This window comes from Molothrus aeneus, chromosome 1 (assembly GCF_037042795.1).
Source record: "Molothrus aeneus isolate 106 chromosome 1, BPBGC_Maene_1.0, whole genome shotgun sequence".
In the NCBI taxonomy this organism is placed as follows: Eukaryota; Metazoa; Chordata; class Aves; order Passeriformes; family Icteridae; genus Molothrus; species Molothrus aeneus.
The window spans coordinates 93,697,161-93,722,346 of record NC_089646.1 but is presented as its reverse complement, the minus strand read 5'-3'; the positions used below and the strand labels follow the sequence as shown (position 1 = coordinate 93,722,346).

The 25,186-nt window shown below is 35.2% G+C and overlaps 1 protein-coding gene across 1 annotated transcript in view; it reads left to right on the top strand.

Moving 5' to 3' along the window:
• The window catches only part of ZNF236 (zinc finger protein 236), a 78,656-nt gene that overhangs the window by 32,954 nt on the left and 20,516 nt on the right, over window positions 1-25,186 (top strand). The window contains exons 11-26 of the mRNA XM_066561046.1: window positions 134-406; window positions 2,243-2,446; window positions 4,240-4,384; window positions 6,675-6,935; window positions 7,186-7,436; window positions 8,064-8,165; window positions 13,050-13,201; window positions 14,339-14,445; window positions 14,570-14,721; window positions 14,838-15,050; window positions 15,592-15,871; window positions 16,337-16,440; window positions 20,184-20,549; window positions 22,536-22,681; window positions 23,871-24,114; window positions 24,842-25,021. Coding sequence (XP_066417143.1) covers window positions 134-406; window positions 2,243-2,446; window positions 4,240-4,384; window positions 6,675-6,935; window positions 7,186-7,436; window positions 8,064-8,165; window positions 13,050-13,201; window positions 14,339-14,445; window positions 14,570-14,721; window positions 14,838-15,050; window positions 15,592-15,871; window positions 16,337-16,440; window positions 20,184-20,549; window positions 22,536-22,681; window positions 23,871-24,114; window positions 24,842-25,021 — 3,180 coding nt within the window. The remainder of the gene's footprint in view (window positions 1-133; window positions 407-2,242; window positions 2,447-4,239; window positions 4,385-6,674; window positions 6,936-7,185; window positions 7,437-8,063; window positions 8,166-13,049; window positions 13,202-14,338; window positions 14,446-14,569; window positions 14,722-14,837; window positions 15,051-15,591; window positions 15,872-16,336; window positions 16,441-20,183; window positions 20,550-22,535; window positions 22,682-23,870; window positions 24,115-24,841; window positions 25,022-25,186) is intronic.

Below are 25,186 nucleotides of genomic sequence, written 5' to 3'. Positions count from 1 at the left end.
TGTTGTGATGGCATCTATTTCACAAAGTGTTTTTGTGGCCTGATTGTTTTGTACAATAGCATCAATGTAGTGGGAGTTTTCAAGAATTGTTAGAAGGTTTAAAAAGCATTCATTTTGATATTCTTTGTTTCAGGTTCTATACGTGAAGAAAATGGAATCAGGTGGCATGTTTGTCCATATTGCTCTAAAGAATTTAAAAAACCAAGCGATTTAGTGCGCCACATTCGCATTCACACCCACGAGAAGCCATACAAGTGTCCCCAGTGCTTCCGCGCCTTTGCCGTGAAGAGCACTCTAACAGCACACATAAAAACACACACTGGCATTAAAGCTTTCAAGTGCCAATTTTGTATGAAAAGCTTTTCCACCTCAGGGAGTTTAAAAGTTCACATTCGCCTGCATACAGGTAAGGCCTTGAGATGGCTCTGTGTATTCTATGACATGGGTGGGACCTTGAATGAGTAAAGACTGTAAAATGTGTAAGTCGTAGACATGTCTGCCGCGTCATTGTTAATATCAATCAGAGAATGTATCATTTTAGTGTTGTACATGATGAGTGTCATTTTTTGTCATAAATTTCTAGTGTTTCATGGCTTTGAAACTTTGGGCTCTTACAAAAAAACATAGACATTTAATTTTCTGATTATGAGTCAGCTGTTGTTCCTTTCTAGTATCACTATTCTGTATTGTGCTTTCTGAAGAGTCATACTCTTGCAATTTGAATTCTGATTTTACTTATCCCCGGTCATCTCTAATATTTGCTCTTGATCTTCCCTCCTCTCCACACTTTTTTATAATTTTACTGTAACACTTGGGGCTGGTTACTTCCCATTTTATCTTCTACATTACAGTTTGCATCATGTTTTCACGTAAAATAATCTGGTGTGGTTGAGGATTTACAGTCATTGTTGGATAATTTTGTGTTAGATATGTTATTTATAAGTTAACTGGTATATTATATTGCATTTACAACTGCATTCTGTTGCTGTTTGATGCTGTTTTCAGCATCTTACAGTGACTATCCTAGAACTCCTCAGATCATATGGTCTTTGTTTACATATGATGTCTTCAAAACGTTTTTATGTGATTGAACTATCCTTTCCATAAAAAGCAATGAAATTTCTGCTTTTGGTAGGTTACCTGGTTGTTTTCCAAGTCCTTTCTTTGTTCGTTCAGGTAAATAAAGTTGCAGCAAGATAAATGTGCTGCTCTTCCCTTTAGTGCCTTAATATTGCCTTCTGCAAAAGTATCATTTATTGGCTTAGGTGCATTTGGGATCCAACATGTTTTATAGTTTGATGTATTTCATCCATGAAATATCAATGTTGGTTCATCTGCAGAAAGTCTTCCACTTTTTTTTTTCTAAACTTGTAAACAAGTATTTTTTTTCTGTTAAAGTCAGGCTTACTTCATACAAGCATTCAGATTAATTCAGAGTGGCAGAAGCACTAGGTGGCTTGGAAAACAGGTAGTCCAGTGTTTATGGAGCTGCTCTGTACTTTCAGATAATGTTTCATTTATTGCATTGTGAAGAATGGTTCATTCTTCTACATTTTTTCTGCCTGTGATTGAACTTGATAAAAGCTGTCTTCATAATACCCAGTCGTGTTTCCTAGCCTTTAAAGTCCAAGATTTCCCCTTGAACAAAACCAGAAAGTTGTTCAGCTTTGCCTATCTCTTACTTACCAAGTTCTCTAGGAAATCTCTCTCAAGGAGATATTTCTACTGGATTTTGCATTAAAAAAGTCTTTAATGCTTTTGTTGGCATGCTTTTTTGACTGCCATCAAACCGAGTTGATGTTTTCAGAGACGGATCTAGAATTTTTTTACTTTGTTACATCCCTGCTCCCTCTCTTTTATCCTGTTATATAACACACTTGTCTGTGTTTGCTGATTCCTTTTTCTCACAGTTTTTTAAAATTTTGTTTTGGAAGGACTTTAACCTGCCATGTGCAATTCTTAGGACAGCTTCTGAAGCACTTGAAATTTGCTGTCACTTTTGCATCATCCAGTTTCTTGATAACAAACTTGCTTCAAGTGATGTGTTTCAGTCAATTAGCCGTTCAGCAGATTAGTTGTTATTTTCATTGAATTTTATGCATCTGTTTTGAAAACCTGTGTTACAATAAACACTATGGAGAAAGCAAAAAGAAAATTACAGGAAAGAGCATCAGTATTCTAAAGCTGCATTTCTAGGTTGATGGAAATAAAATTTTAAGCTAATTTTTTTTATCTTTTGCAGGTGTTAGGCCTTTTGCTTGTCCTCACTGTGACAAGAAGTTCAGAACATCGGGCCATCGGAAAACTCATATCACTTCACATTTCAAGCACACAGAGCTAAGAAAACTGCGACATCAACGTAAACCCACAAAAGTTCGAGTAGGAAAGTCAAGTGGTCCAGTACCAGACATCCCTTTGCAAGAGCCCATACTCATAACTGATTTAGGTAAAGAGCGATTAAATCCATGCTCTCTTGAACTTTGGGTTTCAATGGAATATAAATGCTGCATTTTAATCAATCAAAAGCATTCAGAGCTCACTTGTAAAGATGCTTGTTGAAATAAGTCATCAAAAACTTTAGCAAAGTGCCATATTTTATAGTTTGCTTGCAATAGAATTAATAAGAAGGGTATTTTTTATTTACAGTTAAACTGTATAATCCCTACCAGTAAGAAGCTATGTGCATTTTTATATTAGGAGTTTAATTTGAATATTGTTAGACTGTTGGTATAGAGGAGATGACAGTTCATGACCAAAAGTCCTCTCAAGATGATCATGTCTCAATCAACATTTGTAATAAAGATTACAGATAATAATGAGTCAGTCTGTTACATGTTTTTAAAGTATTTGCTTTCCTTATGATCTCAACTGAATTAGTAGTAATCATTCGTGGTCATATCTCAGAAAAAGGCAGCTTTAATTCTGGAGCCTGCTTGGGAGAACTCATCCAGTTATTATAGTTCTGTTGTATAAATATTGTCACAAGATTAAGTTAAACCACTTTTTGGAAGAAGTTGTACAAAGCAATATGTAGTTTTCCAGTAGAGGTCAGTGTAGTCGGTGAGGTGTTTACTCTTTGTTGTTTGATTAACAGTCTGCTAACCCCTGACTTGTCTGTTTGGAGTCATTTTTATGGTGGAATCTTACACTGGAAATACCTTTATCTTGTATCGATAAAATTTTTTATCACTCTTTAAACATCCTTTTGCTTTCACTGCATCCAGGAGTTACTGAAAGCAAGAGTAGGGGTTATTTTGATATCATATAGAAGAAACTTAAATTTTTGGGGTGCAAACAAAACTTAGCTGACAGCTTCAGACAGATCACGCAGTATTTTTCTTGAGTGAACCCCAGAAACAAGTAGAATCCCATTTCTCAATTCTGAAGAGAACCTCCACTTCAACACAATTAAGTTCTGCACCATCAAAGTCACTGATTTTTGGAAAAAGATTAATATTAACAAGAAATACTATAGAAGTTGTTTCCTATGGATGCTGATAACACATGAACTCTGCTGATATTACAGTGTTCAATGTAAAAGTAAGTTCTACTGTTTATCTAGAAGGTGTGTCATGTTTTTTACACCCCCTGACAATATTTCCACATTTTTACTCCTTCCCCCCCCACCCCCCCCCAAAAAAAGAATCATAGTTCTTTTAGAGGTGTCAAGAATGTAATAATGTTACTTTGTAATAGTGTTAATCTTTGAGTGGCACTTCTGTTGGTATATATTTTGCTTTCTATAATAATCTTATTTTTTCTAAAAGTCTATTAAAAAAACTCTGCAAATTGTTCTCTATCTGTTTCAATGCTTTTCCCAAAAGGTGTATTAAATATTTGTCAAGTGTATACCTGATATTACTTGATATAAATGGATTAAATATCATTTGCTAAGGTCGAGGTTGGAAGGAGAAGATATTATTGGATCAGCAATGAATTCAAAACTGTCAACTTTAGGAAAAGTTAATGCTTATTTTAGACAAGGCTGCTACTGTAGTGAGGTGGACCTGTGGATAGAAGAAGAACTTACCATTAAAATACCACGTACAGTATAATATCTGTAATGCTGTATGTAGGCATAATTTTAAGTAAGTGCTGAAAACATGCACATTTTCTTCATATTTTTGGATACTACAAGTTTAGTCATACTTTCTTTTCAAATACTAGCTCTTCAGACTATTGCATCTTTGGAATAACTTTACCAATCAATTTTTCCTATTTGTGTGTTTATGTATGCAGGTCTTATCCAGCCAATCCCGAGGAATAGCCAGGTCTTCCAAAACTATTTTAACAATAATTTTGTGAATAATGCAGAGAGACCATACAAATGCTACTATTGCCATCGAGCCTATAAAAAATCCTGTCATCTTAAACAACACATCAGGTAAAATAAACACAATCAAGAAAGGAAATATATGCCATAACAAATTTGTGGAAAGACATTAAATTTATATAGTATTCACTGAAAATACTTTTTTACCATCTCTTAAACACTGAACCAGTGATAATTGATTTTTTTTCTTGTTGAGTTGGAGGAGACTTTGGACTAACTCATGGCTATTTGTAGTTCTAGCAGTATAAGTGGTTGTGTTCAATATGCAGTTTAGTTTACTGACACTTGGATTCTTTCTTCCAAAACTGTGTATAGAAAATAAAAAGCATTGTTTGTGAATTCTTGTGGTAATTTTGTAATTGCATGCTCCAGATTGTCTGCCTTGTATGTAACTCCTATTTTTGAGACAGAAATTTGCCTTTTGTTCTGTATAGAAAACCTAAAAGAATTGGAGTTTACATTGTAATTGAGTAAATATTGGTGGGGATCATTTTATTCCTTGAGGCTCAGTTCAAGGTCTCTGTTGTCAGTGCTTGTTTGGGCCACAGTCGTGGAGTCACAGAAGAATTTAGGTTGTAGAAGAACCAGTGGAGGTAACTAATCCAGTCTTGTTTTGAGAAGAAGAGTAGCTTCAAAGTTAGATCGGGTTGTGTTTTTACAGGCAATTAGATTTAACATTTAGTCAAGGTATGAAACAGTGCTCTCTGACTTACAAACTATAAACAACTAGAAGAAGAAATATGAAAAAACCCCACCAAAGATGGTTATTGGAATTTAAGGGAAGAGTCCATACAAGCAGGTGGCAATCTGCTTGTTTCTGCAGTGTAAGCTCTGTACTTCTTTCTCACTCTCTCTAGCTCAGATCACAGTGAGCTCCTCATACTCTCTTTAAAAATCAAGTTCTGTATTTTTAAGTTCTCACATTGCCTGGAAACAGTTCTTGGGTTTTATATGCTGTCTTAACAGGAGGAAGGAAAGCTTTACAATATCCCATCTTTTCTTTTGTAATATCCTACCTAGATTTCTCATTGTCTTCTGTAGACACATTCCAGATGGATTGATTTAAATGAAAATAATTTTGAATTATACTGAAAATGCAAAAATAGGATGTGGATACTAATCACCTGCTGCTGTGTTTCTTTGATCTTTCATCTGAGTACTGAGTGAAGCCTGGCTTTAAGAGTTGTGGAGGAATTAGAAACTTCTTCTTGTCATATGTTTGCTCTTTGTAAATTGGCATTGCTGTTATTAAATTGCTTTGCTTGATAATTTTGTAGACAGTGTGTCCTCATGGAGTAGTGCTGATCATTGCTTACAAAGCTTGTTTTCCCCTCTGAAAAAGAGGGAAACTTGTAGTAGGGGTATTTTCAGTAGAGCAGTGATTGTGAATAGTGTGTCAAATAATCCCCCAGGCACACCAAGGAAGGTCGGGATACCCTACTGCTAATTAATATAGTGTGTGTTGGTAGCAAAAGAGTAATCTTAATGTCTGTTATATACTTCGTTATGGTCTCTGATGTGGTGGTTATAGACTTCGAAGGTTACTGTAATAAACTATCCCTTACTTTTCCTGATTTTATTAAGCCTTGCTTCTTTTATCTTCTATTTCCTAACATTTCCATTGCCTTCTTTCTAGCTCTCTCTTGGGATGCTGTAGTTGTAACCCTTAAAATTCTCGTTGCATTCCATTTCATTTCCTAACTTTTCCTTCCATCTGTTTTGTATCTCAGTGTAGTCCTAAAGGGAAACTCCTCTAGCACTTTTGGGAGGAAGGATGTAGTGAGTGCTATGTACTTTGATAAACGAGAAGCTTTCCCCACTTGAATATTTTTTTCACATAGCTTGATGAGAGACAGGTTTTGCCTTGTTTGGGAAGTATTCGGGATGGACACAGTTCTTTTCCCAAGAGTTTTGTTGTTAAGTGTAGTGGTAGTATGTATAAGGAGAACCATGTCTTTTCCTCCAAACTTCTGTGGACAGTTTGTTAGCTGAATTGAGGAAAATACATGTGAGTGATAATATACTAGTCTCAAAAACTACTGCACCATCTGGAATGGATAAATTAAACCCAAATATCGTGATGGAGACAAAGTACGATCAGAAAAGGAGATTGGACTGTACAACTTAACTAAAACTACTCAGATAGTATTGTTTTTAGCCCTGCCAGGTTGTTTATAACTTAATAAACTTTAATTTCTGGCTTTTCCTAGTTGGGGCCTCTTCCATCCATACAGCTGTCATGTTAGTTTGGTTTATTTCACTCATTTTAAAATTGAGTCCTTTAATAACTTTGTAAATCAAACGTTTAAATCTATTTTAACTTCTGCTTTCTCTTAAAAAGGTCTCATACAGGTGAAAAGCCATTTAAGTGCTCTCAGTGTGGAAGAGGTTTTGTGTCAGCTGGAGTTCTGAAAGCACATATTAGAACACACACTGGATTGAAAGCTTTCAAGTGTGTTGTGTGCAACGGGGCCTTCACTACTGGTGGCAGCCTCAGGCGACACATGGGGATCCATAATGACCTTCGACCATATATGTGTCCCTACTGTCAAAAAACATTCAAAACATCACTCAACTGTAAAAAACACATGAAGACTCATAGGTACGCTTGCAATTTTTGTATAAGTCTTCCAGTGTAATTCAGCAGCCATTCCTTAAAGATGCTTGGAAAGGCAGCTTTGCTGTGTAGCAGCTGTATATGTTTGAATAAGGTTTTTTATTTATGGGTAGCAAAAGTTAGGTACCTTTGCAGGTATAGTAAATTATGGTGTACAGTAAAAATAAAAAATTGTTCATATAAATAGGATAAATGTTAACTGAAACCGTAAAGACTTTCTCACCTTACTTTGTAGATATGAACTTGCACAGCAACTTCAGCAGAATCAGCAGTCTTCTTCAATAGATGATTCTACAGTACATCAGCAGAGCATTCATGTTTCTACACAAATGCAGGTGGAGATTCAAAGTGATGAGCTACAGCAGTCAGAAACTGTTGCAACAGATCAGCAGGCTATTTTAGAGTTAGACCAGCAGCCAGTAGTAGGCACAGAAGAAACAGCACTAGAACAAGAATTGGCTGATCAGCCTTTAGAGCAAGATGAGGGTGAGTATTTGAAATATGATAAGGTTTATAATGAGGTAAGTTTACAATTTCTCAAATACTTGCTTCTTGACAGGAACTACAAAAATGCATGAAATAAAGGCTACTTACTGTATACTTAAAATGTATAGTACAGTTTCGTTCATTGGTGTTTACATTTACGATTCAAGTAAAAAAAAATTAGGATTTGCACTCTTTAGTTTTTGCAAGCAAAACTACTAAATAAATATAGAAAAAAATGATCCATCCACGAAACCTTACCGTGTCAGTTCTCCGACTATTAAAAAGCACTGCCTTATAGTCTACTTAGAAAGTAATAGCTGTGGTTTGAGGTGAACGTTCCATGTTCTAATAGTGGAATAAAGTGTCTTGGTTTTGCTTTGCTCTTTTTCATGGTGCAATGAGTTATCAGGTACAACAGGAGAATATTAATAAAATGTACTATAAACAAAGATTTAAATACCTGTTTAGCTAATAATTGTTTGGTTTCTTTTTAATGCGAATATTTGGATGACTGTAAAATATGGGAGTGTTGAAACAACTGAAATATACATTTAATTACATCTTTTTTTCTTGATATTTTTCCCTTTTCTTTCCCCCTTTTCCCTCTCCTTCCTTTCCCCATTTCAGATAGATTTGTGACATCCCAGCATGCTTTACAGGAAAACATCACTCAGTTTGAACAACAGACTATAACACAGCAGCCATTTGATCAACAGAGCTTATCACAAGGTTAGTAATAAATAAAGGAGGTAAAAAGTAGTTTCATAAATCTGGCTTGACAGCATAGCTATGATAAACATTTTTAAGGTGGGCGTCTGCAGTTTAAAGTAACTGCAATGCAGAGAACTTGGAAAAAAATTACCATTCTGAAGCTATACTTGGTAGAATATTATGAATACTTAATTTTTTTTTTGCTTTTATGAGCCGATGTCTAGTCATTACAGTATGGGTTTTATAGTCAAGCATATATAATATTCTTTCCTTGATTGTGTTTGAACTTGCTGTGGCAGTAGGCAGTTTGCACAGGTTTCTCCCTTGGTATACATGCTCATAACCTGAGATGATCAGAAACACGGTCTTAAGATTTGAGTGAGTAGCTACTGGGATTCATTTTGGAAAAAGACAATGCAAAATATAGTCACATAAAAATCATACTTTCACCTATGCACAATGGTTTCTTTTTGTATTATGTAGAGCAATGAAACTAGCAAACTAAGAGATTGTAAGCACTTGGAAACTATTTTTCCCCCTAAAATACAGAGAAATATATGTAAGTGTGTGTAGCCTGCAAATAGTAAAGAAATTACTATCTTTTTTGCTTTTCACAGCTGGATTTCTTGAATTGTTACATAATATGAAGCTACTAATTTTGTTTTGGGGTTTTCTTGGTGGTTGTTTTGGGTTTTCTGGCAGGGGGGCTGTTGCTGAGGTGGGGAATGTTCAAGGGGTTTTCATTTGTTTTGATTTGGAAATATTGCTGGCTTATCCTTGATCTCCTTGTTTCTCACTCCAGGAAATAACTTTCTGTAGTTGATAACCAGTAATTGGTATTCTATGTGCACAAACTTCTCTGTTCTTAGTTTCATTCCTTTTTAATTGTATAGTATCATTTGTAAAAACTTAATTGACTATGGTAAGTTGTATCACACTGTGAAGAAATAGTATAATTTGCCAATTTTAATTCTCCAGGTTGTGCTGCTTTGCGTGTAAGGAAAAGAAAATTAAAGTCTCCACCTTTATTAAACAAGACTGATCCAGATCCTCTTAAAATACTATGACTATTTTCATTGGTTGACTTTTACAGTTTTTCAAACTCTCTGAATGAGAAGACACTATGGAAAAAAAAGCAGCCTTTTGTTCTACATTATTCTGAAGAGTGGTGGTGGTTTTTATTTGGTATTTTTTAATGGCTCCTTAGAATTTATAAAGCCAATAAGTGACTCTTGTTTTATCATCTTATTTAAGCTTCAGTTTCTGTGTATGTGTATCTTCTGTGTTATGTAACTATCAAATGATTTCTTGGGGAGGGGAAAGACTCCTAGAACCCACAAACCAATTCTTTCATCATCAGAAATCTAGATTGATCATCAATATGTTGTAAAATTGGTTCAGAGAAGCAGAACATGTGTGATGTGGGTATTTTAAAGTCTCATTTGTATAAGACGTCTCCTATTCTACTTGGAATCTCATCCACAGATTCCCAACTCTTTGAAGTTTCCTTGAAGATCCTGGAGCCCTTCAAAATTTTTGAATTTCAGGTAGGTAAGCATTTGCGCGGATGCATGCGTTAAATTGGTCGACCCTCTCCCTATGTCTGCATCTGTGCTTCATGCTCCTAATTCCTTTTTCCTATCAGCTAGGCAGAACATTCAAGCTTAAAACACTGTCTTTTTTTATTCGTTATATTTATAGGCTGTATTCTTGATTAAATATTTTGATTCAGTGTTTATTAATAAAATTATGTAGGAGTTTAAAAAAAAGTCTTTGAAAGGTTGCTTGATTTTTCTTTTTCCTTTTTTGAGGGAAAAACCCCAACTTTGCATTTTAGACAGATGAGGGTAATCTCTAGGTCTGCATAGACCTGGCAGAACTTTATTTCTTCTTTCAGGTTTGTTCGTAATACTTCTGTTGAATTTCTTGTTTATTCAGATAGGTTATTTTCTTCATATGTTCAGACTTGTAAAGAAGTGCAGATCCTATGAGGGTGCTACAGTATCAAATGATTAATTTGAGCTAGATTTGGAGGCTGAGGAAAAGGACTTAAGTTCTTTGTAGTGTATTCATCTTCATTTGAAGACTTTTAAGTGAATTCAGAACAAAAAATGTGTCTTTCATCTGAAACTGTCTTTGGGTTACCTGTCAGCACATGTGTTTTCTTATAAATGATATCACCTTTACTTCCTTTAAAAGTGTCCCAGTAAGCATGGTTGAATGATAATTCAAATAGTGGTGATAGGCAAATGATCTTGAAAAACCAGTAGTCCAAATGCTGTTAGTTCTATAGCCCATACAAACATACCCTTACCACCACAATGCTATTTGCTTTCCTAAGAAGCTGATCTGCGATCTCAGACTTAAAATACTGATCTTTCAGTAACTGTTTACACATATTTGCAGTCAGTACTGTCCAGCTGGTTGCCTTTGCATAAGAAGCAAACCTGCAGAACAAGTAATTGATAGTCACTGATCCCTGCTGAGATGCACATGTTCATGTCAATGTTTATAGTGTTAGAGTTTAGATCTGTCAGTAAAGGTGTGAAATTTCTTCTGAATTAAATATTGTATTTACTACAAACTATCATAGTGTTGTTTTCTCATTCTCACATGCAAGACACATCTTTCTATGAGTAAAATGATTTCCAGAGTATTCTGTTTTTTGCTGTGTTTTGTTAATATTGATGATAAAAGGTTGGATGATGTCCTAAAGCCGAAAAAAATCCCAAGCTACACAAATGATTACTTGTACTGAAAACCACCAAATCCAGTTCCAAGTTTAGAAGACTTTGTATTAAGAGGCTGCCCTTATACAGAGCTTAAGGTACTCTCTGTTCCTTTAAGATTGATCAAAAGCTTCTGGGAAACAACATACAGTGATGAAAAGAAGAGCAGAAAATAAAGGCTGTGAAATTTCTTTCTCAGACTGAATGTCTGGGTTCTGGTGTTTGGTGGTGTGGGTTTTTTTTAGTGCTCTTCTGTACAAATAGTATGGCAGTAGCAAATGCTTTTAGAATGCTCAAAACTGTCAGATCTTTATTAAATTTTGAGAGGAAATTGGCCCTTATGCTAGGAATTGAGCAAAATGGGGATGCATCGTGTATATTCTTGTTACAGCTTTGGTTTGTATTTATTCCCAAACTACTTTCAGAAGTAGCATTTCTTTCTTCAGTTTGTTCTCAAATCTCAAGTACCTCTACATTCAATGCTCTTCTTGGGCATTTTTTATGATCTTGGGAAATTTTTCAGAATCTCAGTAATTCATTCAAACATTGTGAAATGAAATAGGTCATAGTACAGTAACTTCTTTTTTCCTTCTTAGCTACTAAAATACACCTACTGATTAAAAAAGAAATTTCAGGTTTTTACATAGTATATTTAGTAGTTGTTTTTTTTAATATAGGTCATGTAAGTAACATCACTTTGCTTCAGTTTCTTGAGTCTTGTTTTTTTGTATTCTCATCCTATGTAATGGGAACGTCATTTTTCTATAAAGACACTTCAAAAATTAATTTGAGAAGTAGAAATTAGCAGCCCTCTTATCAATGCAGAAGTTTTCATTGCTTTCTTCTGGCTACTTTTTTGTCATTTCACAAAAGCCAATTGAGGTACAAGGTCCAGCTTTTAGGATCTTTTTTTCTTGTACTCTTGTGGTACTTCTAGGAGAGAGAATAATATACGTGTTTCAGCATTAAGTTTGGTGACTCGTTATGACCTGATTAATAATGCTTTCAAGATTTACTTACATTTGTGAGTTTTCATTCTATGATGGAAGCAGTAGCATACAAATAGGGATTTTTTTCTCTACTGATTACAATATTCTTCTGCTGTGGAAAGTGTCTTTTGGGAACATTTCTGCTTAAAGTCAACAAATCCAGGTTTTTGTTTTACTGTTGCTCAAAAGCATTCTTTAAGCATTGCTTTTTGGCCTTTGATGCTGTGATCATCTGATGTGGATTTGTTTCTACTCTGTGTTCATAATCTTCACCCTTTTTGTCCACTAAAGGCAAACTGCACAGAAGTACTGAAATTGTTGCCCATACGTTAATTACTGATACTTGTGGTTAAATTTTTTTCCACATGACATTATGGGTTATTTTTTAATACTGGAAATATTAAGATTTAAAAAGGTTGGTAAAAGGACATCTCTAATAGCATCAAAAACCACTGCAATCTGAGCTGTATTTCCCTGGCTCTCAATAATTGGTGCTATCATTTCATTCATTGATTTAGAAAAGATGATTAAGACCTGCTATTTCAGGAGAACAAACCAAATAAAAATTTCAGGGTTTTATACCAGAAATGTGAATAAAAATGTGTTTATTTTTTTACTTTGCAGTTTGCCTTTGAGAGGCTCTACTTTACTATTATCTAAAGAGTGGGGATATGTGGAGGAGATCCAAAGTAGGAGAAAATGGGGTTACTTTATCAGAAACTGGAGTTCTCCTATTGGGTCATCTCCTCCACTCACCCGCCATCCTCCCCACTGAGCTTTGCATCCTTGTGATCGGCTTCCAGTGTAGTTAAGGGAGCGTGGTACCAACGTGGATAAAGGGAGATGGGTCAACCTGTTTGACACATGCATGCTTACATACAAGAAATTCAAAATTTCAATGGCTCTAAGGTAATTGTGGCACCCTGAAGGAACTTCAAACAGTGTTTTTCTGTGGAGGAGATTTTCCAATAGAATTCCAGCTAATGGTAAGTAACCCTGTTATGCCTATTATGTAGATGCCAGAAACTTTTGTGTGTTTTGATGCTCAACAGTGAAGGGTACAACTGTTACTATATGGTAATGCTACTTATTCTCTTTTGAAGGTAGTCTTCAGAAAAGTGTGGTGTTATTCAAAGTCCAAATCAGTGTATTTTACACGTTTATGACTGTTTAATTTCTGGCAGGTTTTACTGTGAATGACAGCTACAATCAACAGAGTCAATTTCCAGCTGTACAACAGCTGCAGGATTCAAGCACACTTGAATCTCAGGCTCTTTCAACGAGTTATCATCCACCAGCCCTTCTTCAGGTTCCAAATACAGACACTATTAATGTAGTAAGTACTACTTGAAGGCAGGATTAATTTTTCTGTGTTCAGTTGTGACTTCCTTGCACTGTTTCATTGGGTGATTAGGTAAAACAAGAAGTCAGAAAAGTTTTGCTTATTGCTTAAAGCATAAGCTAGATTGCTTATGGTTAACAACTGGAAATTGGAAATGTGAGGAGAGGATAAGTGCTTTGACTACAGTTCTGAAAAGGAAGTGCATGTTTTGATGCTCTAGACTTAAAAAAATACTATAACATTGGATTGTGACTTTAAAACTAAGGAGAGGATATAATGTTATGAAATAATTTAACATTATTTCATTATATTCTCTTCTAATTATTAAATCTGTACGTTTATAGACACATATGACCAAGCAATAAAAAAAGCATTACAAGTCTTTAAGTCATCATTCATGGAGCTTGCATAATGCAGTGTATGATGTTTTTGCATGCTCTCATTTAGTTAAATTTTTAAAAGGGCTTAATTGCTAAAAATACAGTTTAACTATAACTTTTATGACATTAGAAGTACCTAGCATGAAGACAATCTGTTGTAATGTATTTACCAAGATGACTTCTAGGAATTGCTGTCCCTTGAAGCTTGTTTGCAAAGTGCAGATGTTGTCAGAGAACTGATGTGGATTTTAGGATCTGGAAGAGTTTGAGTCATTTCAGCCTACAGGCTTCAGAATTTCTTTGTCTTCAATTTTGAAATCTCTTGCTCTCAAGGATTATTCTCTTGTGCCTTTTACTTACAGGAATGTTCAGAAAGCAGTGAAATTTGTCAGCAGCACTGTGTTTTGATGCTTACTCAGTATTTAAAATGGCTGGTCTAGTTTTAAATTTAACTCCTCAAACACTAGAAAATGTAGACAATTTAGATACATTTTTGTGGAGATTCAGGGAAGTGTAAGTGTACTATGTTGTCTGTTTATTCCAGTTCAGTAGCTGAACATTTTTATGCTTTCCTTCTCATTATGGAAGAGTGAAGTATTACATTGCATTCTTAATTTCCTTTCAAAATGCATGAAAGCATAAATTTAATTACTTGTGTTGACTGTAAATGCTGTAATTTTTTTCTTGCCTATTTGTGAAACTATATTTAAATGCTGTGTTACTGAAATTCACTTGAGGCTTTGATTTTTAGACCACTCGCTTGATGCAAGACCAGTCACCACAGGAAGACCTTGAATTGCACACACAAAGGCCTCATTTTCTTGAGGATAATGAAGATCAAAGTAGGCGTTCGTATAGGTATGTTACACTTCTAGCTTTTGTCACAGAATTTCCTGAATGGCTAATTATTACATGTAATTATTATGTAATTATGATACCTAATAATTACACGAAACTAACGAAAACTAGTTTTTTCTAATAGATGTGAATATTGCAACAAGGGTTTTAAGAAATCCAGCCATTTGAAGCAACATGTACGATCACATACTGGTGAGAAACCTTATAAATGCCAACTCTGTGGCCGTGGTTTTGTTTCCTCGGGAGTTCTTAAGTCACATGAGAAGACTCATACAGGTAAACAGAGTATACCAGCTCTATATTAGCTTAACCCATGTTTGGGTTTTGTAAATGTCCTGTGTGAGTAAACTTAAACAAATAGCATGCTACTTATTTGTTTCTGTTACTTTAAGGAGTTAAAGCATTCAGCTGTAGCATTTGCAATACTTCCTTCACAACTAATGGCAGCCTTACGAGGCACATGGCAACTCACATGAGCATGAAGCCTTACAAGTGCCCATTCTGTGATGAAAGCTTTCGAACAACTGTTCACTGCAAAAAACATATGAAAAAACATCAGGCAGTCTCCTCAGCTGTAGCAGCAGCTACAGATACAGGAGGAGGAGGTAAATGATTTCATTTTTACTTTTACAGTCCTTACTACATAAGAAATACAGATATTATGGTGTATTACATGAATGCTATTATAACAGGGATGGTACAAAATAACCTTCCAGCGTGGATTATGTCTGCTGTTTAGAGCTGCTGAAACCTCTCTATTATCTGAATTGTTTAAATAAACTAGTTTCCAGGATCTGTTCAGCACAGTTAAGGTATTGTATGTAACATAGCTATTTTACTAAAGTAGATCTTTTGTTCTGTATTACTTAACCTGTGTTAGTTATTATAAAGATAAGAATTATAAATCCAGCTTTTTTTTTAAATGAAGTACAGACATGAGTAGTTAGACCTCTAAAAGAGATTAAAATCCATAATAGTGTAAGTCCAAGCACAAAATGTAGTGGCTGTGTGTTTAATAATACACTCTTCTATTTTTTGTAATTTCAGCTGACAGATTAAACTGAACAGAAGTGTGATTTTTATTTTGGTTTGATTTTTTGTTTGTTTGTTTTTGTTTGGTTTTGGTTTTTTTTTTTTACTTAATAGTTGCATGTGTTGAAGATGATGATGAAAGCTCTGAAAGAACTTCCAGAAAATCTCGTCCTGGTGTCATAACCTTTACAGAAGAAGAGACAGCAGAACTGGCAAAGATTAGGCCTCAAGAAAGTGCCACTGTTTCAGAAAAAGTTCTTGTCCAGTCAGCTGCAGAGAAAGACAGAATTAGTGAGATGAAAGATAAGCAAGCAGAACTGGAAGCAGAGCCCAAATATGCCAACTGTTGCAGCTATTGTCCCAAAAGCTTTAAAAAACCCAGTGATTTAGTCAGGTGAGGAATGAAATATATTCATATGTTTTTAATTTGCTGAATAGGAAACTTTAGGAATTACAGTTTCATATAACTCTTTATGCCCAAGTTGAAATTTGACTAATATTTACATAAATTTTCTTTTTCACAGTGGTTCAAAAATGTGTCAAAATGTTACATATTCTGAATATGACTAATTCAGCTCTTTGATATTTATTTGCCTAGAGTATGAAAGTTATTATTATTATTATGAAGTTTTAGAATAAATTGGGTTTTTTTTTCTCTAATACTTGCATATAAAAACATGTGAAAATCTTTTCAAGAAATTTCAAATACTTTAATCTTCTTGTTCTGCCTAGTCTGCCTAGTGTAATGCTAGTATAAGTATTTAATTTATTAATAAAGTTAATAAGATAGAAGATAAATATTTGTACAAACTGACATAAAAGTAGAATTTCACTTGTACATGTATCCTGGAATTATTAGGCATGTTCGTATCCATACTGGAGAGAAGCCGTACAAGTGCGATGAATGTGGAAAGAGTTTCACTGTAAAATCCACTCTGGATTGTCATGTTAAAACACACACAGGTCAGTAAGGTTTTGCATGTCTTTGTTTAGAAGCTGTTTGCTTTCTTGACCAGCTGTTTAAGTACAGATTTTGCAGAGAATGTTATGTTTCACTGTGATCTAGTATTTGGAGCTGTGGATGGCGATGCTAGGGGAAATTTGGTACTTGTGACACCATCGAATGAATTACATCAGAACATTCTGAATAAACCATGTTATTACAGCCTTCTGTAGGCTTCCAAAGCACAGTCTTAGCTCATGCTAAAAACTGTGTATGTAAGTGTTCTGAATATGTTCATGTCAGATCTTCTGCAGCATTTCAATGATAAATGATTTTCCTGAGTAAGAAGGTAAGAGTTGAGGCAACCTTATATAATTTAGAGGTTAAAAAAAAAAAAAACCTATAAACATTAATGTTTGCACTGCTACATAAACTGGAAAATAAGAGTACAAAAATTTTGAGCATTCAGCTGTTTGAATTTAGATTTTTAGGGTAGATTTTTTGTATTCCTGAGAGAGGTCTGATTTTGATAGTAGTAGTTTTCAACTACAATTTTGTGCGAAGTAAAAAAAGCCTTCTCCAGTCTTTCATACTTGTTTTCTTCTTAGCATTAAACTTCTGTAATAAACCCAGTCCTGAACTATTTTATAAATTATTTTCTAAAACTGTCTACAGTTTTGTTAAGTTTCATTATAATCTGTTTTCAAAAACAATAAAAAACAAGATAGAAAGCTTTTAATGCTGTAATGCATTTTTTTTTTTTTTTTTGCTCATGGAAGCTCCTTTTTCATTTTACTGTACTTATACTTTCTACTGTTGTTTAGTAAGAAATAGTACTTATGTTACATGAAATTGTGTAGGTCAGGACAGACAGTAACAGATAGTAAGGATAATGAAAGGAACAAAGCAGGGATTGTGTCATGTTACACCTCCTGGTTCAAGCAGTTTACAAATTGTGGGTCTCTGAATAAGAGATTGCATCTCTTTGCTTGCTAGCTTTAATGGAATATTTTACATTAGTTTTATCCAGTTGTTTTCTGAATGAAGAAAAACTGGGTAAAAAGGAATGGCCTTCAGTATAGTCAGTAGTAGTAAGTTCCTGGATTCAAGTTTGATTTTCAGTTTGCTGTCTGGCTAATTTTGTTCATAAGCCCACTAGATTTTTGTTTGAGAAATAAATTGTTTCCTCTTCTTAATTTTTTAGCTCTTTGTGGTTGTACAGACATTTTGATAATATATAATGGAGCTTTGTAAATTTTATTTTAACATCCTTAAACAGACTTTCCCAACCTGCTATTCATTCTCTCTTTCATAATACATATAGTACAATTTTGATGGTTTGAGTCCTTGCTCAGGTGCTTAAGAGCTCTTCTGCTGACTTACAGCCTTTTGAAAACTGTCCATGTAAGCCATTTGTGTTCAGTCTTAGAACTGGTTTTCTTTAGTTCATAGAAGGACTCTGTCCTTTCATCCTGTGACAGCATTTTTATTAAGATCTTTTTGTATAAAACCAACGTAGAATTCCAAAAATCCAGATACACTGGAAATCTGATCTTCTTCAAAGAGCACTCACAGATTTGTGAGGTGTAATTTTCACTGCAAAAGCCACATCCTTTTCCCTATTGTAATTCATTTTATCTTATGGAAGTTTTTTTCCATGTTTTTTATACTTGGGCCAGCTTGTGCTGGATGAAGTTTAGCTAATATGCAGTTTTCTGCATTTGAGCCTAGATTGCTTTCTGGAGTGCTGTCTTCATCTGTGGGCAATACCTACACTTGCTAGTTCATTGGTTTTATATTGAGAGATACATAATTTATTTAAATGAATAATAAAAAAAAAATTACAGTATTAATATCTGTAACTCCCCTAAAAATAGTTCTGTTTGAAAAGCTACTCTGTTCCTCACCTGTAAATCAAAGTTGCCTGGATAGGAACGTACCTGATACCATCTGTAACCAGCATTGATCCAGAGAATTAGTTTGGGGCTTTACTGGAAGATTGGAAGTTTCTCATAGAGGTATATGGTTCTTTGTCTAAACAGTTAGCTCCTGCATCCTGATGTAGCATGAAGTGGGATAACTGAAGTCACACACTATTGCATTTCTGTCTTCATTGCTTTTCCAGTTTCCTGATTACAGTTCTTTCAGATATATTGTTTCAGATAACAGCTCTTGTTAACTTGTTAGTTGTGTAGCCAGTAGTGTGGTGTGTCAGTGGCATAAAACACATTTAATTTTTGCTATATTTGGAAGCAGGGCCAATTTAGTGTTCACCATTCCTTGATGACTTCTCATCTGAATTTGTGATCATCTTCCCTCCAAGTTTCTCTTGTGGACTTTACCTCAAAACTACTAAACTAGTGAAAACAGTTCAACCATCTTTCTTTTGTCTTTCACATTCCTAATATTTACACAAAAGGCCCAGGAGTCAGCTCACAATCTCATTGCATATTTAAATAACAGGACTTCAGATGTTATGTTTGTTCTTTCCTGTCCTTTATTTTTTTTAGTTGGCTTTCTTCTTTCTTTCTTTCTCTCTCTCTCTCTCTCTCTCTCTCTCTCTTATTTTTTCACCCCCCTTTCTCCCAATGGGTGGGGATTTTTTATTTAGTGGGAAAAGACTGCTGGATGGCTTCCTTTGTGGCACTGTGAATATGGTAGATGACTTTGCTGCAGCCCAGATTCCCATTGTTTCACTGGTTCATGTTATTGGGCTCTTTCTTCTCCATTTTTTGAAACAAAATATTGTCAGAGATTTACTTAGTTTTGTTTAACAGGAAGTGACAACAGTGTGCCAGGGTTTTGTAATTTGAAGTAGTTTGAGTTGTAGTTCAGGAAATGGATGAGAGATTCTTCTGTGTAAGTGAAAACTAGAACTCAATAGCAGGACTTACAGGCACACATTGCTCTTGTGATTTCTTTTTACCAAATGCATTGGTTTCTTTCCCTTGTTTAGCTAGGAAGCAATATTGTGCTGGAAGGCCTAGGAATTCCAGGAGTTATAGTGGGTTTTCAGCTGCAGTGGCATGTTTTCTGCCAGATACTTACATTATGCTTTTTGTGAATTGTATAGCTGTGTATATGGTTCAAGGAATAAACTCTGTAGTTTGCTTTTATTTGTAGTACATTAAAAATTCTGTTTGAGACCAAGGATATTTTTCAGATGTTATGCACTCCAAAAGGAGAGACAAAGAGGTCTGTGTATGTATAGACCAGATTTCTGTACTTCTGGATTACTTTGTGGGGTTGATATGTTGTTTTAGAATGTTATTTCACTTAATTTTAATAATTTCTTACTTTTAATCCATTAATACTGGTTAGTTAGGGCAGCATTGAAACAGAAGAATAAAGCTGCTGGAATTAAAAAGGAAATGAGTGGCTAATTAAGTAGGAGCCAAATGCTGAAGAGGTCAAGATGAAACTTTTAATTTTCCAGTTTATGGTCTGTGTAGTTTAAACAATTGGATTAGTCAGGAAGATGAGATGAGGAGGATGACAGAGGCATGAAGGTGACCAAATAAGATTCTGCATGAAAGCTTTAAAAGCATATGGGGTTTTAGTAAAAGGAAAAAGTTAATATACTCTTCATTGAGAACCTTAATTCATCTGAAAAGCAGCCAAATGACAAAGTCCAATTACTTCTAATTTATTATGTTCAAATTAGTTTAGAATCTATTACAGGGTTTGTTAAATGAATGATTTAGTCCTCTCAGTCTTTTTAGGGGTTTAATCACTTATCTTTCTGGTTTTGAAACTTTTCTAGGCCAGAAGCTCTTCTGTTGTCACGTGTGCAGTAATTCTTTCTCCACAAAAGGCAGTCTAAAAGTCCACATGCGCCTGCATACGGGAGCAAAGCCCTTCAAATGCCCACACTGTGATTTGCGGTTTCGTACTTCAGGGCGCAGAAAAACCCACATACAGTGTCATTATAAACCGGATGCAAAGAAAGTTAGGAAGCCTGTTGCCCGGACTTCAACTGAGGCATTACAACCAGTCAGTCTTCTTAATTCATCCTCAACAGACCCTAATGTTTTCATCATGAATAACTCTGTTTTGACGAGTCAGTTTGATCAAAATTTACTTCAACAAGGACTTGTGGGCCAGGCTATCCTGCCTGCTTCAGTGTCAGGTAAAAATGGATGGGGATGGGGGTGGAGGTGCTGGTGTGGTGATCAAGTTATGAATTTTTCTTTCTATTAGAGTTTGGAAAGTTTTACAAAACACTGCTTGCCAAACAGGTAAGAGTTTTACTGAATTCATGGTTTGATGCACAGTGGTGACATGAATAGAAATTTACCTGTTTAAGAATGAAAGAAAAATATATACAGTTCACCTAGAAGTCTCTTCAGTTCTCCTGTAGTATTGCACTGCAGAGTGGAAGAAAATGCAGATAAAAAATAGCTGGAGTACTTGTATTCTTTGTGGTAATACTTTCTTGGTTTTATTTAAAAAGAAAAGAAGTAAAACAGTTACTCTGTTTGTCTACACTACTTATTTATGTGAATAATGAAGAATGTTTTTCAAGTGCACATCCTCTGTGGTACATGTGTAGTTATTTCTCCAAAATAAAAAAAAACACCCACACCAAAAGAAAACCAACCAAAAGACCCCCAACCTCAACACAAAGCAAGAAAACTCTTTAACAATGCAAAAAACTAATAGTGTAGGTATGTATGTTAGATAAGTGAGTTCCTAAGATATGAAGTCTCATCAATTGACAGTGACTAAAGCTGCATTAGCACATTAAATGTGCCACAGGCCATTCTTTGACCAACCGGCACAGAATACCCAACATGCTTCATGTTGCAAGAAGATGACCTTTTGAGAATGATCCTTGCTAATTTCTAAATTTTTTCAGGTATTTTTTGTGTAGGTGCTCACTGACCCAATGTTTGTGTAAGTGCTCAGGTAAACTTGGGACAGGGACGATTTTAAAAGCAGAATAGTGTTAAGGTGTCTGGAGACGTGCCTTGGTACTCTTAAATGTACTACTTAGATTGTGGGTCTTGGGCTGTCTGTCATTTCTGAAAGTGAGACTTTGATTTTATGTGCTTTGGCATTTTTTTCAGTCCATGTCTATGATTTAGCAGGTATGCCCACAAATTCAGAGTATTATATCAGTCTCATATTTAACTGTAGCCATTCCAGCTTATCTGAATTGATCTAAACTGTTGTCCAAAATGAATAAATTGTTGATGTTCAGAGATACTGATGTTATTTGACAGGTACAGTGAGTGATAAAGTTGTGATGAGAAATTGTTTGCTTGGTTTTTTGAGCATATTAAGGTGGTGTGTTTAGCTTGTTCAGATGTCCTAAAAAGAGACCTTCTTAAATTGAGACTAGTTATGTGTGTTTGGCCAGAGCAGGTATTTTTTGGGTGCATTGTAAACCAGATTTATTATACTTAAGAATTCTGAAGAGGGAAGGGTAGATGTTTTTGAAGCATCAACCAACACTCTCCAAGGTTGAGGTAAGGGTATTTGGAGAATACACTCAGGGTATTTGGGGAAGAAGGTACGTCAAACACAAGATGACTTTTTCCATATATTCTCTCAAGACCTTTTGTAGAGATGGCCTATTCAACTTTTGAGATTAGAACCTTTTCAAGGTCTAAAGACTTTTGGATTTCAATTGCTAATGCACCTTTATATTCATCCATGTAAGTACAGAGGATGAACTTTGACAGTTTGGTACTGAACCACGTCTGTGCTGTGCAAAATGTGGCAATAACTTTCTTGTGGATGTTCAGAGTCGGAATATAAATACCCTATGTGTGTGCTGCTTTGTTTAGGTGCAGCACACTCTCCAAGGAAATCTAAACCAAATTTTTCCAGATTTCTAATGCTACTCTGGAGGGATTCTTGTTTTGTAGGCCACTAGCTAGTGCCTAAATAGCAATCCTTAAATCACATGGAATTTATGAAGCTTTAAAACAGGCAGTCAAATTACTTTATAATCAAATTATACACTTCAAATTATCTTTCTTGTCATAAATAAATGTGTGTGTGTGTATGTAGCTTTTATATTGATTTAATTTATAAAAATAAGCATGCTGAAAGAGGTAGTCAGTAATAGTAAATAAAAACATTACAATATAACTGTTTTCTTTGGTAGCTGGAGGTGACTTAACTGTGTCCTTGACAGATGGTAGCTTGGCCACTCTTGAAGGAATACAGTTACAACTTGCTACTAATCTGGTTGGACAAAATGTTCAGATTTCTGGAATAGATGCCACTGGTATTAACAACATAACGTTACAGGTAAGTTGCTCTACAGCTTTTAATTCTGTAGAGTCACTTTGAGGGCTGAAGAAAGTTTAAGGAGCCTACATAATTCTGGAAGTGTTCTTGAGTTGGGTGAGCTAGTAACATACTGTATCATTTGTACAATGTTAGAAGACTTAAAAAATAGCTGCACAATGGGATATATTTCTGGTTTGGTTTCTTTAATTTTCTTTTTTTTTTTCAGGATTTTTTACCTCTCAGATTTTGACAGACTGCTTTAAAATATGTATTTTTTTCTTTTAATTGCGTTTTGTCTTTAAACTTCACAAGTACTTTGGCTCCTTCCCACTCCCAAAACAAACCCAAATTATTGCACGGAGTGTTCTTTTCTAAGCATAAGGCACTGTGTTACTTCGAAAGCTTTTAATGATTGAATTCACAATTTAAATTCCCACTGAGCTTATAAAAAGAATGACAGAAAGAGATGAGATTATTGTATTTAAAAGTTCTTGAGATGTGTGAAACAATGATTTTCTTGAACGTGGTTGTGTTTGATCAGTTGACAGAATTATTGTTGTTGGAGGAGCCCTCTGGAGCTCACCAGGTACAACCCCAAGGTTAGAGAAGGGACATCTGCAGAGTTGCATTGAGTTGCTCATAGTCCCTCTGTTCAAGGAATTCTTAGCATAAAATGGGGACATTTTCATTTTGTTTTTTCAACTGCTAAATATCTCTGAAGAGGAAAATGTCTTATCTTTAAGTATAGAGAGCAGTTGTTGGCTTGTGAAACAAGACCTTAATGACTCCTAGGAGCTGCAAAATTAAGTAATTTCTTGTATCAGTCTTCCCTCTGCTCTATGCCTTTTCACTTTCAAAGGCTTGGAGACTGTGATAAGCACTACATGCACTAATAGGACAGTACAGAATACCAGCAGTGTGTTTACCTGGGGCTGGGCATGCTGATATGTAACTGATTATGATTTCCCAAACATTTTGCTGAAGGAAGAGAGGGAAAGTGAATCTGAATAGATTGGTTACATAGTCACTTTGGAGACTGGCTAGATACAGACACATAAAAACTAAATTTAGATTTTAAATTAATTATTAATTTTAAGTATTGTATATACTCTGTATGCAGTAAATATGTATTCTGGACTTATGTTAAGAATATTCATTTAACCCAGTTTGTTAACTTCAGATTGATTGCTGAAAACTTGTTTTTCAGATCGATCCAAGTATCCTACAGCAGACATTACAGCAGAGTAATTTACTTACTCAGCAGCTGACTGGAGATCCCACCATGGCTCCACAGAATTCCTCCCTCCAGGCAACAGAAAATGCAGTGCCAGCTAACGTGGTTATTCAGCCCATATCAGGCTTGTCTTTGCAGCCCACAGTAACATCATCTGCTAACATGACAATAGGGTCCCTGTCTGAGCAGGAGTCTGTGCTGACAACCAGCGCTAATGGTAAGCACTGTCAGTGGTTTTATTGTGCGTTCAATTTTTTAATTTTACTCAGGGTATTACTCACAGTGAGAAAATGTCAACCCCTGCCTCCCCCCACTCCCACCAGACGTCTCATTTTAATAAAATAAACTTGCAGTTCTTGCTTGAGCATCTTCAGCAAATTTTACAGCTTTGCGTTACCCTTTCTTAACATGATTTTTTTCAGAAGGTGAATTAGAGAGTAGGTTTAGATTAGCTAATAGGAAGAAATTCTTTACTGTGAAGGTAGTGAGGCACTGGAACAAGTTGCCCATAGAAGCTGTAGATGCCCCATCCCTGGAAGTGTTCAAGGCCAGATTGAATGAGGTTTTGAGCAGGTTAATGTAGTGGAAGTCATCCCTGCCCATGACAGGGGAGTTGAAACCATGTAATCTTTAGGGTTCCTTCCAACCCAGGCCATTCTATGATTCTATAAAATAGAAAAATATAGAAAATAGAAAATACTTAAGAACTTCGATAGTTTTGAGCAAAATACAAAAATCTTCATTCTGAAAATCTTAACTGTAGAAGAATAAATAGGATGTGAAAAGAGTTTTTACTTTCTACTGCAAGTTCTAGCATCTCCCCTTGGCTGCATCAATTATAGTATCTGAGAAAATAATGTATAAATTGCTCTAAACAGTTTTGTCAAAAATTCTACCAAAGGATATTAATGGATTTTTTTTGTTGTTCTACCACTTTCATTTAGGTGCACAAGACATTACTCAAGTCATGACTTCACAGGGTATGGTGTCATCTACAAGTGGACAACATGAGATAATGTTGACCATAAATAATTCCAGTTTGAGTCAAGTTCTAGCTCATGCTTCGGGTTCTACTACTGCGACCTCATCAGGAAGTCCTCAAGAAATCACTCTTACAATATCTGGTTTGTGTTTTTAAAAATCTTTAATGATACCAGATCTCTATTTCATAAAGTACCTATACAGTAGCATACAAGGATTTTCACAGTCCACAGTTTTCCCATGGCGTATTTTCCTTATATTCATCAGCTTTAAAAGATACTTCCCGAATCCGCATTTGAAACCTGAAC